General features: G+C 44.7%; 1 protein-coding gene across 4 annotated transcripts; it reads left to right on the top strand.

The window, feature by feature from the left end:
- The first annotated feature begins 792 nt into the window (after positions 1-792).
- LOC121292935 (zinc finger protein OZF-like) lies at positions 793-14473 on the top strand. 4 transcript variants are annotated; one of them, XR_005946380.1, is made up of 5 exons: positions 803-1026; positions 2071-2125; positions 2278-3670; positions 7808-8043; positions 14385-14473. XR_005946380.1 is itself a non-coding variant. In XM_041215444.1 (3 exons), the coding sequence occupies exons 2-3, from the start codon at positions 2096-2098 to the stop codon at positions 3580-3582; spliced, it is 1335 nt and encodes a 444-aa protein (XP_041071378.1). In that variant the 5' UTR covers positions 803-1026; positions 2071-2095; the 3' UTR covers positions 3583-3728. The 4 variants fall into 4 exon arrangements, 1 of the variants encoding a protein (XP_041071378.1); XR_005946381.1 differs by lacking the exons at positions 2071-2125; positions 14385-14473 and having other exon boundaries at positions 7808-8714; XM_041215444.1 differs by lacking the exons at positions 7808-8043; positions 14385-14473 and having other exon boundaries at positions 2278-3728.
- The last annotated feature ends 2688 nt before the right edge of the window (positions 14474-17161 follow it).

Raw genomic sequence — 17161 nt, 5'->3', positions numbered from 1 at the left:
TTCCAACATTTCCTGTTTGACCCTGGGAAAATGGTTTGCTAAATAAACAGCCTTACTCCCCCGTCCCCAAATCCAGTATAAAATGAGTATTGTTTTAGAAACAAATATTTTTCAAAAGGCTTTTCATTCTTGGCATGTGGGTGTTGGTAGCAAGTCTATTGCCTATTCCCAGTTATCCTTTGAGAAGGTAATGGTGGACCACCTTCTTCTCGACCCACTGTCTAGTGATGGTGCTCCCACAAAGCCATGAGGTAAATTCCTGAGTTCCACCATTTTCACTCAGCAATGAAGAAGCAGTGAGAATATGCCCAAGGCAGGATGGTGTGTGACTGAGATGGAAACTGGGGGATGAGGGTGTTCCTCTGCTGCTTCTCTTCTATGTGGTGTAACCTTTGGTTTAGGAGGTTCTGTCAAAGTTCTGGTTATGTTGCTAATATATAAAATCCTTCGTTTTCACCCTGTCTCATCTCCCTCACGCGGGCACACAGACCAGGTGGCAGGTTCCCCTTCCGTGCACTTGCTGGCTGGGTTAATTGACATTAAAATCATATTTTTGGCTCTAATCATGTTCGGAGCACAGAAAATGAATGCAGCGGTTCAAGAAAGCAGCTCCAATTGTTAAGGGCAACTAGAGATGGGCCAGCCAGCGAATCCCACATCCCATGCGTGAATATGAAAGCTACGATGGCGCTTCGGTTACCCAGCATTCACCGAGGGGCAGAATATGCTCCATCCTCGCTGAGTAGATCACCGCGCGGGCGCTACACAAAGCTGTGAATGGAGCATGCGCAGTAGCGGTGCTGGGAGGAGAGTTGCTGATGTGTCGTATCAGCCCGGAGAGCAGAAGAATTCAGTCATACGGCTGGGTGAGGGCGAATGGGAGCCGACAAGTGGACGGGGAGGCTTCATGAACATCTACTGCGGGCCTGAAACTGCGAAGATTAAGTTTCCGATCCCGCGTTTGGACCGAATTGGCGACCGCGGCGTTAATCTCGACAGCACAATCTGATTCACGGCCACCATCTTGTGAGTGCAAAATGTGGTATAGTGCGCATGTGCGGCCGCCATCATTATAGGGGGCATTGAGCTGTAGTGCGCATGTGCGACCGCTATTTTTATGGGGCAATGTGCTGTGGTGCGCATGTGCGGCTTCCATCTTTATAGGGGCAATATGCTGCAGTGTGCATGTGCGACCGCCATTTTTATAGGGGGCACTGGGCAGTGGTTGTGACCAAAGGTGGAGCAATGGAAATTGGAAATTGTCAGGAAAACGGAATTAGAGGGAATGAAGATATCTCCGAGGATTGTGAGACTGGAGGAGATTGCAGAGATAGGGAGGAGCAAGACCATGGAGTGATTTGAAAGGATGAGAAATTTGAAATTTAGTTCCATCCTTATCTGAAGCCTTTGTAGGTCACTGAGTACAGGGGTGATGGGTGAACAAGACTTGGTGCGAATAAGCACATGAGCAGCAGAGAATTGGATAACCTCATGATTACAGGGAGGGTGAATGTGGGAGGCCGGCCGGGAGTGCGTTAGGATAGTTAAGTCTAGAGGTAACAAAGGAATGGATGAGAGTTTCAACAGCAGATGAGCTGAGACTGGGGTGGAGTCGGGCGATGTTACTGAGGTGGAAATAGGCGGTCTTGGTGATGATGTGGATATGTGGTTGGAAGCTCATCTTGGGCTGAAATATTTCACCATGTTTGTGAACAGTCTGGTTCAGTCTCAGACAGTTGCCAGGGAGAGGGATGGAGCTGGTGCCTAGGGAGTGGAGTTTGTAGTGGGGACTGAAGGCAATGGCTTCAATCTTCCCAATATTTAAATGAACAAAATTTCTGTACATCCTGTACTGGATGTCAGACAAGTTAGGATGGTTTGTGACTTGGAGGTGAACTTGGAGATGATGGTATTCACAGACTCCTGCTACCCTGGTCCTTTTAGAGGGTGGACGTTTGTAATTTTTGTGGCTCTGCCAAATTTCTGGTTGAGTTGTAAAAATATGAAATATCTCTCCACTTCTCACCACTCACACCTCACTATCTTTCTCTCTCTCCCTCTCTCATCCAGATGCCAGAGTCTTGTCTGGGCCCACATGCCTTCCTTGATGGACAGTAGTGAACCAGTTGAGTCTTTATGACAATCCGGCAGTTTTCATGGTCAATTTTTCCCCAGTGCCAGTCCCATAAATTACCAGATTCATTCAGCTCAATTTCACAACCTGCCTTTGTGTTTTTGTGGGATCTCTCTCACTCCCTTTTTTCTGTTTTAAATCAGTTTCGCAGGAGATTAGAAGGGGAGGATTTACAGTCGGGAATCTCAGACCAAACATCACATCAGGATCTGATGGAGTCACCCAGCTTAAAGTATCCTGAATATCATTGGATTTTGAACATGGAAGGACAAAGCAATGTTCACACTGTGGAGAAACCGTGGAAATGTGGGGATTGTGGGAAAGGATTCAATTACCTGTCTGTGCTGGAAACTCATCGAAGCAGCCACACCTGCTCTGAATGTGGGAAGGAATTCACCAATTCAACCACCCTGCTGACACACCAGCGAGTTCACACTGGCGAGAGGCCATTCACCTGCTCCATATGTGGGAAGGGATTCACTACCTCATCCCATCTGCTGAAACACCAGCGGGTTCACACTGGGGAGAGACCTTTTAAATGTCCAGACTGTGGGAAGTGTTATAAATGTTCGGGGAATCTGATGTCCCATCAACGTGTTCACACTGACGAGAGACCATTCAGGTGCTCTCAGTGCGGGACTGGGTTCAGGTGGTCATCTCACCTCACTGACCACCAACGAGTTCACAGTGGGGAGAGGCCATTCACCTGCTCTGAGTGTGGGAAGGGATTCACTCAGTTATCCCACCTGCTGAGACACCAGCACGTTCACACTGGGGAGAGACCGTTCACCTGCTCCGAGTGTGGGAAGGGATTCACTGATTCATCCAGCCTCCTGAGACACCAGCAAGTTCACACTGAAGAGAGGCCTTTCAAATGCCCAGACTGTGGAAAGTGTTTTAAAAGTTCCAGGAATCTGATGTACCATCAACGTGTTCACACTGACGAGAGACCTTTCAGATGCTCTCACTGTGGGACTGGATTCAGGCAATCATCTCATCTCACTGGACACCGGCGACTTCACACTGAGGAGAGGCCATTCATCTGTTCTGAGTGTGGGACGGGCTTCACCACGTCATCCACCCTGCTGATACACCAGCGAGGTCACACAGACAAGAGACCTTTTAAATGCCCAGACTGTGGGAAGTGCTATATAAGTTCGGGGAATCTGATGCTCCATCAACGTGTTCACACTGACGAGAGACCGTTCAGGTGCTCTCAGTGTGGGACTGGGTTCAGGTGGTCATCTCACCTCACTGACCACCAGCGAATTCACTCTGGGGAGAGGCCGTTCACCTGCTCTGAGTGTGGGAAGCGATTCATTCAGTCATCCAGCCTGCTGAGACACCAGCGAGTTCACACTGGGGAGAGACCGTTCACCTGCTCCGAGTGTGGGAAGGGATTCACTCGGTCATCCCACCTGCTGAGACACCAGCGAGTTCACAAGTAACTACAGTGATTGGGTTTTGCTGTTAATCACATCCAGAACTGAACCATGTTCATTGAGGTCTCTTTCTGCTGATGTCAGTAAACTCCAGGTCAGTTAGAGGAGTTTATTTTCTGGATAAAAGTCAAATAAATCAGCCTTGTGTGAAAGACTGTGTGTCAAGTCTTTTTCATGTCTCTAACACAAGTTAGTTCCTTTTGAAGGGCTCTCCCTCTCCCCTGTCTCCTCCATCCTCACCTCCAACAACAAGTGTGAGGAGCTCATGGAACTTCTTTGTCACTAAGATTGAGACAATTTGATCAGCTGCTTCCCTCCCTTCCACTAGCCCACCTGGGCAATCTGTCCCTATAGTTGCCCCTTGTCTGAGCCCTGAACTCACATCTTTCTCTAGTTTCTCTCCCATTTTCCCTCACATCCTCTCTGCTCAGCTTGTCCAAAGAAAAAAAATACTGATCGCTCAACTTCGCCATGTCAGCCAATATTGTTAACGGTTCTCTCTCTGTTCTGATACTGTCCCTCTTCACATTGAGGACACCCTCCATCATGTTGTGTGGCACTACCACCGTGCTAAATGGGATAGATTTCCAACAGATGTAGCAACTCAAGACTGGGCAATGATGAGGTGCTGTGGGCTATCAGCTGCAGCAGAATTGTACCCATCTGCAATCTGTAACCTCAACACTCGGCATATCCTCCACTCTGCCATTGCCACCCAGCCAGGAGATCAACCCTGGTTCAATGAATAGTGCAGGAGGGCATGCCAGGAGCAGCACCAGACACGTCTAAAAATGAGGTGTCAACCTGGTGAAACTGCAACACACGATTACGGTCCCTGCAAGTGTCAAACAAGTTACTAGTTTCTTGCAAACTGTGTGCACAAGAGCAGGGAGGATAAGCAAACTGACCGTGGCACCGTGATACAGGGAGCCATTCAATTGGGGAATGTGAAATAGGAAGTTAGTAGTGGTAGGGGACAGTATAATTAGGGGGGTAGATCCTGTTCACTCGAGCCATGTGCAGGAGTGCCGAAGGTTGTGTTGCCTGCCCAGTGCCAGGGTTAAGGACATCTCCACAGGGTTGGAGAGGAACTTGGAGTGGGAGGGGAGGGATCCAGTTGTCGTCATCTACGTTGGTACCAACAACATTGATAGGACTAGAAAGGAGGTCCTGCTGAAAGAATTTGAACAGTTAGGAGCTAAATTAAAAAGCAGAACCTCCAAGGTAATAATTTCGGTAATACTACCTGAGCCACAGGCAAACTCATAGAGTAAATAAAGGCAAGGGGTTTAATGAATGGCTCAAAGATTGGTGTGGGAGGAATGGGTTTCAGTTCATGGCATCAGAACTGGGGTAGAAGGGAGCTCTTCTGGTGGGCAGACTCACTTGAACCATGCTGGGACCAGTGTCCTGGTGAATTTAATAACTAGGGCTGTAGAGAGGGCTTTAAATTAGATGGTGGGCGGTGGGGTAGTGCAGAGTGTTCTGGAGAGGGCATATATAGGCTAATAAAGCAAAAGGATATGGCAGCATTGCAGGGCAGCTTTTTAGGTATTGATACCAGAGTCTGACAGGAAGGGACAGAGTGTAAAAACAGAATAAAACAGCAGCAAGTATAGTCATGGGGGGAAAATGGTAAAAATGCAAAATTAATGGCTCTTAAATGCACATAATATTCGGAACAAAATAAATGAATTAACGGCACAAACGGAGGTTAATGGGTATGATCTTATAAGCATTATGGAGATGTGGTTACAAAGAGATAAAAGCTGGGAACTAAATATTCATGGGTATGTGACTTTTCGAAAGGACAGGCAGGAAGGAAAGGATGGTGTGTTAGCTTAATCAGTATGAGGTGGAATAAGTACAATAGCAAGTAAAGATCTTGGATTGGAAGATGTAGACTCCATATGGGTGGAGGTGATAAATAACAAGGGGAAGAAGACACTGGTGGGAATAGTTTATAAGCCCCCTAACAGTAGCTACACTGTAGGACAGAGAATAAATCAGGAGATAATGAGGGCAAAAAAAGAGGCAGTATATTAATCATGGGTGACTTTAATCTTCATGTAGATTGGGGCAATCAAATTGGCAGAGGTAGCTACGAGCAAGAATTTATAGCATGAAATCGGGGCAGTTTTCTAGAATGATACGTTGGATCCAACCTGTAGTCTGGCTATTTTGGATCTGGTAATGTGTAATGAGGCAGGCTTAATAAATGATCTCAGAGTAAAAGATCCCCTAGGAAACAGTGACCATAACATGGTAGAATTTGGCATTCAGTTTGAGAGTGAGAAACTTGGGTTGGAAACAACTATGCTAAACTTAAATACAAAGGAATGAGGGCAGAGTTGGCTGGAGTGGACTGGGAAAGGAGCTTAGCAGAAAAGACAGTTCATGAACAACGGCAGGCATTTAAGAAATAGTTCATGACTCTCAGCTAAGATATATCCCAGTGAGAAAGAAGGATTGTAGGAAGGGGCTAAACCAACCATGGTTAATCAAGGAAGTTAAGGGTAATACCAAACTGAAAACAAATTACAATGTGGCAAAGATTAGTGGTAATCCAGAGGAATGAGAAATTTTTAATCTGTGGAATTCTTTACCACAGAGGGCTGCAGAAGCTGGTTATGAAAAAAGGGTTTGGCTCTATGCACTAACTCATAATCATCAGCTATCTCTGCTGCTTGCCTTACAGTTTGAACCCTTTGTTCCTTCACATGGGTTCCTGCTACCAAAGGGATTGAATCATTAAATTCTTCCAAAAGAATCACATCTGGAAGAGCTGCATATGTTGTCTCTATTTTTAATGCCTGTATCCACTGGTCAAAATTACTTTGTTTTACTCTCTCGAACTCAATATCAGTTTGCCTGGGCTATTTTCTCATATTACTAAATTTCTGCCTATATGCTTCAGGAACCAACTCAAATGCACTCAAAATAGCCTTTTTGACCATATCATAATTCACTAATACTCCTTCAGACACCAAAGCGTATACCTCATGCACTCTACCCACCAACTTAGGCTGTAGTGATAATGTCCAGTACTTCTGTGGCCATTTCATTTGTCTAGCTATCTTCTCAAATGAAATAAGGAATGCTTCAATATCTTTTTCCTCAAACTTTGGGAGAGCTTGTACAAATATAATCATGTCCCCATTGGGTTCTACTCTGGAGATAAGTCCTTCCTCACCTCCTGGCATCTTTTTTTCCAACAATATTGTAGATATTAATAGCTTCACGACAACAGTGCCAATTATCCACAGTCACACTCTCCTTCCAGTCTTATGTCCATTGTCCAGCCTTGAAATTGTTCATATTTTCACATTGGATTTCAATTTGAAGAAAGCAGAGCTGTCATAAGCTTATATTCTTCAGTAGATGTAATGTAACCCTTTATTTTGGAAGAATAAAACTGATAGAGAACGATTGACATCTGAAGATTTGGTTCACTGACACGCTAGCAAGGATACCTTGTAAATTAAGTCCGTATCACTCTCTGTAGGCAATTGGTTGGCGTGTTTGCTTGTTCATTGAATGGTTGATGGTTCGTGACCATCTTGGGTTGAAGTGTTTACTGTTTTCTCACCATCAGCATTCGTTGTCACACAGTTCTGGGTTGTCATTGGGGACTTGAGCTGCAAGATAATATCCCCAAAATGGTGCCAGATCTACTGTTACCCTGTGAGTTCCCACACAAGCAGTTTTTTTGAAATTACTTTCTTCTTTCAAATATAATAAGAAATGATTTGGGACTACTATGTACCGATATCTAACCCATTGGAAATCTATGAAATTATTAGATCCAAACAAACACAAATTATCCTCCCTACCTCAGCTTCACAGTGAGTAAGACAGGGAAAAGCAGCAATATTCCGGCCCCGCACTCTCCAATCACCCGCTGCCAGCAGAAAGCAGCGACTGCAGCTTCAGTCAGCGGGTTACTGCCCATCCCTGGGACACAAGACACTCCAACCCGGACCAAACCTCCCAATACACTGAGCACAGGCTCAGGAACACACAGGTAGATTATATCCCCGTCACCAAATCTCCCAGCAGCATTTACAGAATACCCAAGTGACTGAGTCACAAATATAAGTCACACCAACTTTCTCAATATTTTCACTGTAAAATTCCTTCATTTTATTGAAAAGCTGACTTGTGAATCTGAAAATGAGCACCATGGGATTTGTGTTACCGAGTGACTTGTTTTCTATTGTTTGTCCGTCAGGTTTGCAATTCGATTTGTGTTGGATATTGAAGCGAATCTGATTTCAAAATGAGGACATTAAATCCAGGAATTAATCCTGAGGAAAATGGATCACACTGTTTGGAAGGATGTGGAGCTGAGAAGCGGAAGCTGTGAATGAAGTTATTGATGATTGAATGGATAGCATTGGGTACTTGTTTAACATCATGGCCGTGTGGTTAAGTAGATGGTTTTAAAATTCATTGGGGTTTCATCAGGTAAGTTCAAGTCTTACCGACTGTGATTTACATTATTGCTGATTTCAACCAGGTATCTGCAGAACTAACTGTTGGGTCAATGGAAGAAAAGACAAACAAAAATCCTTATTTGCTCTGAAGAAAAGTCATATGCACTCGAGATGTTAGCTCCCTTTCTTTCTCCACAGGTGCTACAAGACTTGTTGAGTGTTTCCAGTATTTTCTGTTTCTATTTCAAATTTCCAGAATTCACAGTATTTAGTCTTTATCCAAACATTCTTGTGATTTTTGGACTCTCAGGGAATGAAGGGTCCTTGGGATCGGGTGGGAAATTGGTGTTGAGGCTGGAGATCTGCCATGATCTTATTAAGTGACGGAGGAGGCTTGTGGGGCCTTTTATCTACCTTCTTGCAGTGCACCTGCTGAACAATATAAGCTTATGACAGCTCTGCTTTCTTCACATTGAAACCCAGTGTGAAAATATGAACAATTTCAAAGCTGGACAACGTATACAAGACTGGAAGGAGAGTGTGAGTGTGGATAATCGGCACTGAGCACATTCCTGTAATCAGTATCTGGGAGAATCAGGAAGATGAGATCCTGGTATCTCTTTAACCTGTTGCCTGCAAATCCATCGCCTTGTTTCTTACATTCCCACAAACTGACAGTGTCTGCATCAAGCAGCTAATTGACTTGAGAGCTGGAGGTGAGGCGGGGACAGAGGCAGAAAGAGATGCGACACGAAAGTGCTTTGAATTTGATGTGTGTCAGTGGTGAATGTCTGCCTTGTAAGTTCCACGGAATGAGGGGTTTTTTTGTTTGAAAGCAGCAAGATTTTAAATGACTACAGCACTGAGCATGGGGTGCAAATCCACGACCCTGAAATTCAGCATTTCATGGTCTATCGACTGAGCTAACTGGGAATGCGAGAATAAAACTCCCATATCCCAACACATATGGAGACAAATATTGTTTTCCACCTGGAGCCTCAGCTTGTTTTGAATTTCATAGTGTCGAAGGTAATCGACCTACAAAAGCCCAAGGTTGCAATGCATTCCTCTCAATCATCAATAAAATCATTCACATCTTCCACTTCTTAGCTGCACCTCCTTCCAAACATTGCAAACTCTTTCCTGCATCGTTCATCCTGATATTTTTTCTCTGCAACATTTTAATGTGAATCTGCACAATTAATGTGAATAAAGTTTGTGATGGTAAAAATGTGTTCACTCCTCAGGGAACTGAATCACATTTACACACACACAGGAACACACACAGACATGTACACCAAGAGTGACAGAGGATAAGGGTTTGTTTCTAAGGAGAGACAAACACCCAGAAAGCAAACATAACATTAAGTTTTATTCCAGTTCCAACCGCAGGTTTTGTGAATATTTTCAGGAATGAACAGAAATAGGAAAACCGCCGAGTGTTTGGATGGGTTTTATTCAATTTAAATTATATTTAATGCTGTAGACACAGAGTTAAAACCAGGAATAATGAGAAGCGGGAAACCCCAATGGATTTAGGCTCCATCACCTAAGCCAATTGGCCACGGCAACTGGTCCTGTCCATAGGTTAATGTCGATGGCATAAAATCATAAATGTCTGCAGCAGAGGAGGATGATATTCGGCCCATCGTGTCCCTGCTGGCCGATGGCAAAGGAATTCAGCTAATTTGATAAGCCCACCTTTTCTCCACTGCAGCTTATATTTCTATTGTCTCTCCACATTCTTCCTGTTAAAATTAAGCATGACAGGCATCTATTTTGACAGTGAGCTGGCACTTTTTGCATCATTCGCCTTTGTAGTTGCATGTTCAGTGAATGTAATATCTCTCAGTCACATTACATTTCCTCTTCACCATTTCACAAAATAAACATTCAGCAAAGTGAGAAAATCTTTCAGCTGGCAGCGGGTGATTGGAGAGTGTGGGACCGGAATATTGCTACTTTTCTGCTTTTCCCTGTCTCACTCACTGTGGAGCTGAGGAAGAGAGAATAATTGATGGGTTTGTTTGAATCCAATAACTTCCCAGGTTCATTGTCTTTTATTGTGTTTGAAATGAACATTCATAACAAAAACATTGGCGTGGGTTCTCACTGGGTAAGGGTAAAGTTTGCAACGTTTGTGGGATTTTATTTGCAGCTCAAGTGGCCAATGACAGCCCGGAATTGAGTAACAATGAAGGCAGATGGGGAGAAAACAGTGAAAGGTTCGCCCTTGAATGGTCTCGAACCACCAACCTTTCAATGAACAGCCGAACACACTGACCAATTGCGCCACAGGGACTCACACAAGCTTCACCTGCAAGGTATCCTAAACCAGGGTATCAGCGAGATAAAGCTGCAGATTGCTGCTGCCAGAATGACCATTGGTCTCTTTCAGTTTTATTCTTCCAAAGTAAAGTGTGGAGCATTCATTGTGGATACATGGAAACAATCTGATCCCACCTACTGCAGACACATCCATGTCACCGGGAACCAGCTCTCCTACAACCGATGCCATCTCCCTTCGAGCCTTTCGCTGTCTTGACTGTTACCAAGTATTCTGATTGTCCCAAAGCCGATATTACTTTGAATTCCTGATGTTCAGTAACGAGAATCCTCTCAATGTCTCAGATCAGTTAATTTCATTGATAACATCAGAGTCAATGTTCCAGTGTCTTAAAGAAGGGAAAGGTGCCTTGACTTTCTCTGGTCAGTTGGACAGTTCACCCTTCATTCTCTCCTGATTCCGGTTCCCAAAGAGTTTCTGAAGATTCGCAAAGCTGGGGACTGAGTTTTCTGTTTTGGTTCCCAGTCCATTTTCCCAGCTGTCAACTGACATTATTTTCCAAATATTGAGAAGAGAACAGCAAAGTGGCCTTGGGACCACAATAAGATCAGCCATGATCTTACTGAATGGCGGAGCGGTGTCAAAGGGCTGAATGGCCTCCTCCTGATCCTCATTCCTCTCTTTCCTGCGACACAGCCCGAACCAACTCCTGAATTTAGCAAACTGCCTTCAGAATTAATTACCAGTTAAATTAAATAAAAACCATCCAACCATGTCCATGTTTCTTGTTCATCTGCAAACATTCACTAAATTTGCAGTCTGAAATGGAACAATAATTGGCCAAGTTGGTGACTTGTTTTCTGTGTGTTTGACACTCCTTCAGTCTCTGTCACTCTCGGTATATATGTCTGTGTGTGTCAATGTGCTTCAGTTCCCCGAGGGGCTGAACACATTTTCACCATCATGAACTTTATACATAATAGCTGTGCAGTTTCATATTAAAATGCAACAGAGAAAAGTATCAAGATGGAAGATGGAAGAGGAGTTTGCAATGTTTGGAAGGAGGTGTAGTTAAGAAGTGGAAGATGTGAATGATGTTATTGGTGATTGAGAGGAATGTATTGCAACCTTGGGGCTTTTGTCGTTCGATTACCTTTTACAATTTGAAATTCAGAACAAGCTGAGGCTTGAGGTCGAAACAGCCATGATCTCCATGGATGTGGGGATGTGGAATACTTCACTCTCCTTACATGCCTGGCGGGTTCAATCGACTCTTAATGTCCAGGTCTGTTGGGTTCGTGACCTATGCTCGGTGAAATTCCCTTTTTAAACTTAACTACTTTCAAGGGTGAACCCCAGCTCTCCATTCCTCCAGCAGTAACACCACTCAAACTGATTATTTCTCCACCCCGCTTTGCTAATATCACAGCTGCTGGTTTCTGAGTGAAAACTGCTCTCGGCTTCACTGGAAGTCAGAGTATTTAATTCTGAACATTTGGTGCTTTCACCGCTGCAGCCTAGGTTTAATTCCCGTACAGGGAAAACCTTTCCCTGCCTGCTATGTGAACTGACACAATGAACAGGAATTCCTTATTCAATGAAATCAGGTCTGGCAGCGCCTGTGGATTGAGAAACTGAATTAATCTTCCAGCTGGATGATCTTTCATCAAAGCTGGAAAAGTCAGAGATGTAACATGTGGAAAACAAGTCCAGAGGCGGAGGGAGGGGAGTGAAAGGACAAAAGGGAAGGACTGTGATAGGTTACAAGGCTTGAGAGAGAAACCTACTAAACGGATGATGGTGCAAAATGTGGGTGTATATACAGTACCATAAAAGCAGAGCCAAAAACAACATATAGAGACCATTCAGCCAGGTCAGAGGAACATAAGCCATTGAACCCTTTGACCCTGCTCCACCATTCAATCAGATCAAGGCTGATCTGGTTGTGGTCTCAACTCCACTTTCCTATCTGTCTTTCCATCCCCCACAATGCCTTCATAGCCCCCCTCCCACTGCCGCCGCCCCCCCCCCACCCCACCCCCACATAACCCTTGATTCCCTTGTCTATCAAAAATCTGTCCAAATCAGCCTTGAATAAATTCAATGAGCCAGCCTCCACTTCTTCTCAGGAAAATTCCTCCGGCTAACGACCCTCTGAAAAAACAAAAAAATAATCTCATCTCTGTCTGAAAAGAGAGACCTCTTACTCTTCTGGAACTAACTCACCTGATGCCAATCCCCCACCTTTTCCCTGGACGAGCTGCTGTTTTTGGTCCAATTCCCTTTTGAGTTCCACGACTGAATCTGCCATCCCCACACTCTCTATCTAACCCAGCCGCCAGATCCATCCCTTCCAGGTCGCCATGTGGAAATGCATGGTGACCCTGCACTGAAGAACAGGTCCCAGACATACTCAGCTACTTGGCAACAGAACAACATGTAATGATTATTGTGGAAAATTGAATAAGACAACATTTTAAATCATCAACACATTGACACACACTCCATAGAGAAACTGACTTTCAAACTATCAGGATAGAATTAAACACGCTGGTACTGATCAGGAGTAAAATTAAAGTGAAGAGGGAAATAGAATCTGGATTTAGAAAATATCCATAAGTTGGATGCAGGTGAACAGAGAGCTGGAGAATCTTTAAAGTTCGTGCATGAACTTTTATTTGAACCAGGTGTATTTACGACATGTCAATAAGTTAGATTGTGAGAGATGATCGGCAGGTGAGGAGGATGAATCTCAGTCGATAGTTATCACATTTAGTGGATAAAGTTTTCACATTTATTCTTGATGACAGCTCAAGGGTTTGTGTTGCTGATTCTGATAATTCTAGTAGCATTAGTATGTTATCCACAGTTTTCCATCAAAAAATTAGGAAAACAAGCTCGTAGCTTAGAAATAGTGAGGTAAGTCAGAAAGCAGTTGCGAGAAGTCAATAAGGATATTCCCTTCTCAAGATGGGGAGATCTGTAAGAAATCAGTCACCTTATAAAATCTTCAGAAATGTATTGAGTATTATAAGAATGGCTCTCCTTCCCGTTCCCCTCCCCCCTCTCCCTCTCTCTCAGGAACAAAGATTACTGGCTTGAAAAACAAAGGACAACACATCCCAGTGTTACCTCAGGGATGGGCTCGGGAGTTGGGGGACGGAATTTGTACTGGTGACTGAAGACAATGGTTTTGATTTTCTCAATTCTTAAAAGGAGCAAATTTCTACTCATCCAGTACTAGATGCAGGATTAGCAGTTTGATAATTTATTAATAGTGGAGGAATGGAGAGGGATGGTGGTGAGGTAGAGCTGGGTGTTGTCAGTGTACATGTGAAAACTAACACGATGCTTTTGGAAGATGTTACTTAGTGGTAGTATGTAGTTGCAAAATAGGAGGGATCAAGGACAGATCCTCTTTTTAGGATGGATGATGACGGTGGATTTAAAGGTGAGAGGGACAGTACCAGTAGAGAGAAAAAAATATGAACAATATCAACCAACATGGAGAAGTTGAATGGTCAGCAGTTCAGTGGGAATAGGGTCACTGGAGCAGAAGGCAAGTCTCATGGGCAAGGTGAGCACTGAGAGGCTATGAAGGGAAATAGGAAACTGGAGAAAGATCTGAGTTCGGAGCTCGGACATGGGGGATCTTTAGAGACAGTTAACCTGGTAGGCTAGGGGAAGGGAAGCAGCTGATCGGATTGTCTCAATCTTAGTGACAAAGAAGCTCCATGAGCTCCTTACACTCGCTGTTGGAGGTGAGAATGGAACAGACAGGGGAGAGGGAGAGGATTTCAAAAGGAACTGACTTCTGTAGAGATATAAAAAAGACGCAACACAGTACTTTACTCAAGGCTGATTTATTTGACTTTAATCCAGAATTTTAACCCCTATAACTGGGTTGGAGTTTATTATCAGCAGAAACAGACCATTAAACATGGTTCAGTCCCAAATGTGTTTAACAGCTAAGTCCAATCACTGTAGTTACTTGTCAACTCGAGTTAATGTTTTGAATTCACGTGACTTTTCTGAAGACGAGAATATACGGACTTGAAACTTTAACTTTGTTTCTCTGTTCACAGATGCAGCCAGACCAGCTGAATCTTTCCACACTGTTTTTATTTCGGATTTCCAGCATCTGCAGTATTTTTCCTTTATACTTGTGAACTGGTTGGTGTCTTTGCAGCGTGGATGAATGACCAAATGACTTGCCACACTCAGATTATGAGAACAGCCTCTCCCCTGTGTAAATTCACTAGTGTACAGTGAGGTCAGATGATTTCCTGAATCCAGACCCACAATGAGAGCACCTTAATGGTCATTTGTGAATGTGAACACTTTGATGCGACAACAGTTCTCTGAAACATTTCTAGCACTGGCTGCAATCTGGGCATTTAAAAGGCCACATCAGTGTGAACTCGCTGGTGTGTCTGCAGATGGGACAACTGAGTGAATCTCTTTCCACACTTGGAGCAGGTGAATGGTCTCTCCCCAGTGTGACTGCACTTGTCGAATATGGTCCCTTGAAAGCCTGCACCCAATCCCACAGTAAACCATCTGAATGGTCTCTGGTCAGTGTGGGCACTTTGGTGGGACATCAATTCCCCACACCTTTGAAAGCACTTCTCACACTCTGGGCATTACAAACGTCTCTCGTCAGTGTGAATGTGCTGGTATCTCAGCGGGTGGAATGATGTCCTGAACCTCTTGCCACACTGTGAGCAATTGAACAGCCTCTCCCCAGTGTGAATTCACTGTTTCAGCATGTCAGTCCAGGATAGAAATTGAGAAGAAGACAAACATTTCTCTTGGTTTGAGTTTGTTGTGTGTAAATCCTCCCCTTTTAACCCCCTGTAAAAGGAGTTTCCAAACACTTGGTGTAAACTCGGCTCCGAGAGTTTCTAATCTGGGTGTGGAGTCCGACACCGGGTGTTTGTGAACCCTCCCAGTCCACCCTCCAGCTCCATTCCTCTCCTGCACTCGGCCCTTTCTCACCCGCTGGACTGTCACCCGACAGTTTCCATCCAGGTTAAAAGCAAAAAACTGCGGATGCTGGAAATCCAAAAAAAAAACAAAAATACCCAGAAAAACTCAGCATGACTCTCATGCGGACTCGAAACATTAACTGTGCTCCTCTCCGCAGATGCTGCCAGACCTACTGAGTTTTTCCAGGTCAAAAACAGAATTACTTTGTCCTCCTTCTTCCTTAACCGAGGTTTTCCACCCACGGTCGCTGACAGGGCCCTCAACCTTGTCTGGCCCATCTCCCGCGCATCCGCCCTCACGCCTTCTCCTCCCTCCCAGAAACATGATAGGGTCCCCCTTGTCCTCACTTATCACCCCACCAGCCTCCGCATTAAAAGGATCATCCTCCGCCATTTCCGCCAACTCCAGCATGATGCCACCACCAAACACATCTTCCCTTCACCCCCCTTATCGGCATTCCGTAGGGATCGCTCCCTCCGGGACACCCTGATCCACTCCTCCATCACCCCCTACTCCTCAACCCCCTCCTATGGCACCACCCCATGCCCACGCAAAAAATGCAACACCTGCCCCTTCACTTCCTCTCTCCTCACCGTCCAAGGACCCAAACACTCCTTTCAAGTGAAGCAGCATTTCACTTGCATTTCCCCCAACTTAGTCTACTGCATCCATTGCTCCCAATGTGGTCTCCTCTACATTGGAGAGACCAAACGTAAACTGGGTGACCGCTTTGCAGAACACCTGCGGTCTGTCCACAAGAATGACCCAAACCTCCCTGTCGCTTGCCATTTCAACACTCCACCCTGCTCTCTTGCCCACATGTCTGTCCTTGGCTTGCTGCATTGTTCCAGTGAAGCCCAACGCAAACTGGAGGAACAACACCTCATCTTCCGACTAGGGACTTTACAGCCTTCTGGACTGAATATTGAATTCAACAACTTTAGGTCGTAAGCTCCCTCCCCCATCCCCACCCCCTTTCTGTTTCCCCCTTCCCTTTTTTTTCCAATAAATTATAAAGATTTTCCTTTTCCCACCTATTTCCATTATATATAAAAAAAACCCACTAGAGCTATACCTTGAGTGCCCTACCATCCATTCTTAATTAGCACATTCATTTAGATAATATCACCAACTTTAATTTTAACACCTATGTGTTCTATTTTACTATTGTCGTTGACATCTTTTGATGATCTGCTTCTATCACTGCTTGTTTGTCCCTACAACCACACACCCCCACCCCCCCTCCACCTCTTTGTCTCTCTATCTCTCCGCCCCCCACACACACACCTTAAACCAGCTTATATTTCAACTCTTTCTTGGACTCGAACGCAAGTTCTGTCGAAGGGTCATGAGGACTCGAAACGTCAACTCTTTTCTTCTCCGCTGATGCTGCCAGACCTGCTGAGTTTTTCCAGGTAATTCTGTTTTTGTTTTGGATTTCCAGCATCCGCAGTTTTTTTGTTTTTATCTCTGTGTTTAATTGACTGCCACTGCTCTTCAAGAAATGCCTACCTCCTTGAAGAAGTTCTGTTCCTCTCTGCGACAAGATTTCCGTATCTCTCTGTTGTCTTGCTCACCTTCTTTGCTTTCCATTTCCCTCCTAGTGTTTGACAAGGTGTTTACTAAAACCCGCTTTCACAGCCATATCTCCTTTCTCAGTGACTGTCTCCGTCTCCGACTTACCCCACGTGGATTTCAACTGAAATTCCACCCCTCATGTTTCGAACCCACCCAGGATTACAGGTATCTCCGGGACATAAAACGTTTCTCGGACTGCTGTTCCCGTCACATTCTGAAATCCACACTCAGTGCCATGCACCACCATATGAACACACTCGACCTCTCCCTCCAGCAGCACCGCCGTACCCTTTGT

Source organism: Carcharodon carcharias, chromosome 21 (genome assembly GCF_017639515.1).
Source record: "Carcharodon carcharias isolate sCarCar2 chromosome 21, sCarCar2.pri, whole genome shotgun sequence".
In the NCBI taxonomy this organism is placed as follows: domain Eukaryota; kingdom Metazoa; phylum Chordata; class Chondrichthyes; order Lamniformes; family Lamnidae; genus Carcharodon; species Carcharodon carcharias.
This window is presented reverse-complemented; position numbering and strand designations above follow the sequence as displayed.

Excerpts from the sequence above, each read along its gene's own strand:
- LOC121292935 (XM_041215444.1), top strand. The coding sequence starts at position 2,096 with ATGCCTTCCTTGATGGACAGTAGTGAACCA. Across the intron at positions 2,126-2,277 it reads TGATGGACAGTAGTGAACCA|TTTCGCAGGAGATTAGAAGG; the intron begins GTTGAGTCTTTA and ends GTTTTAAATCAG.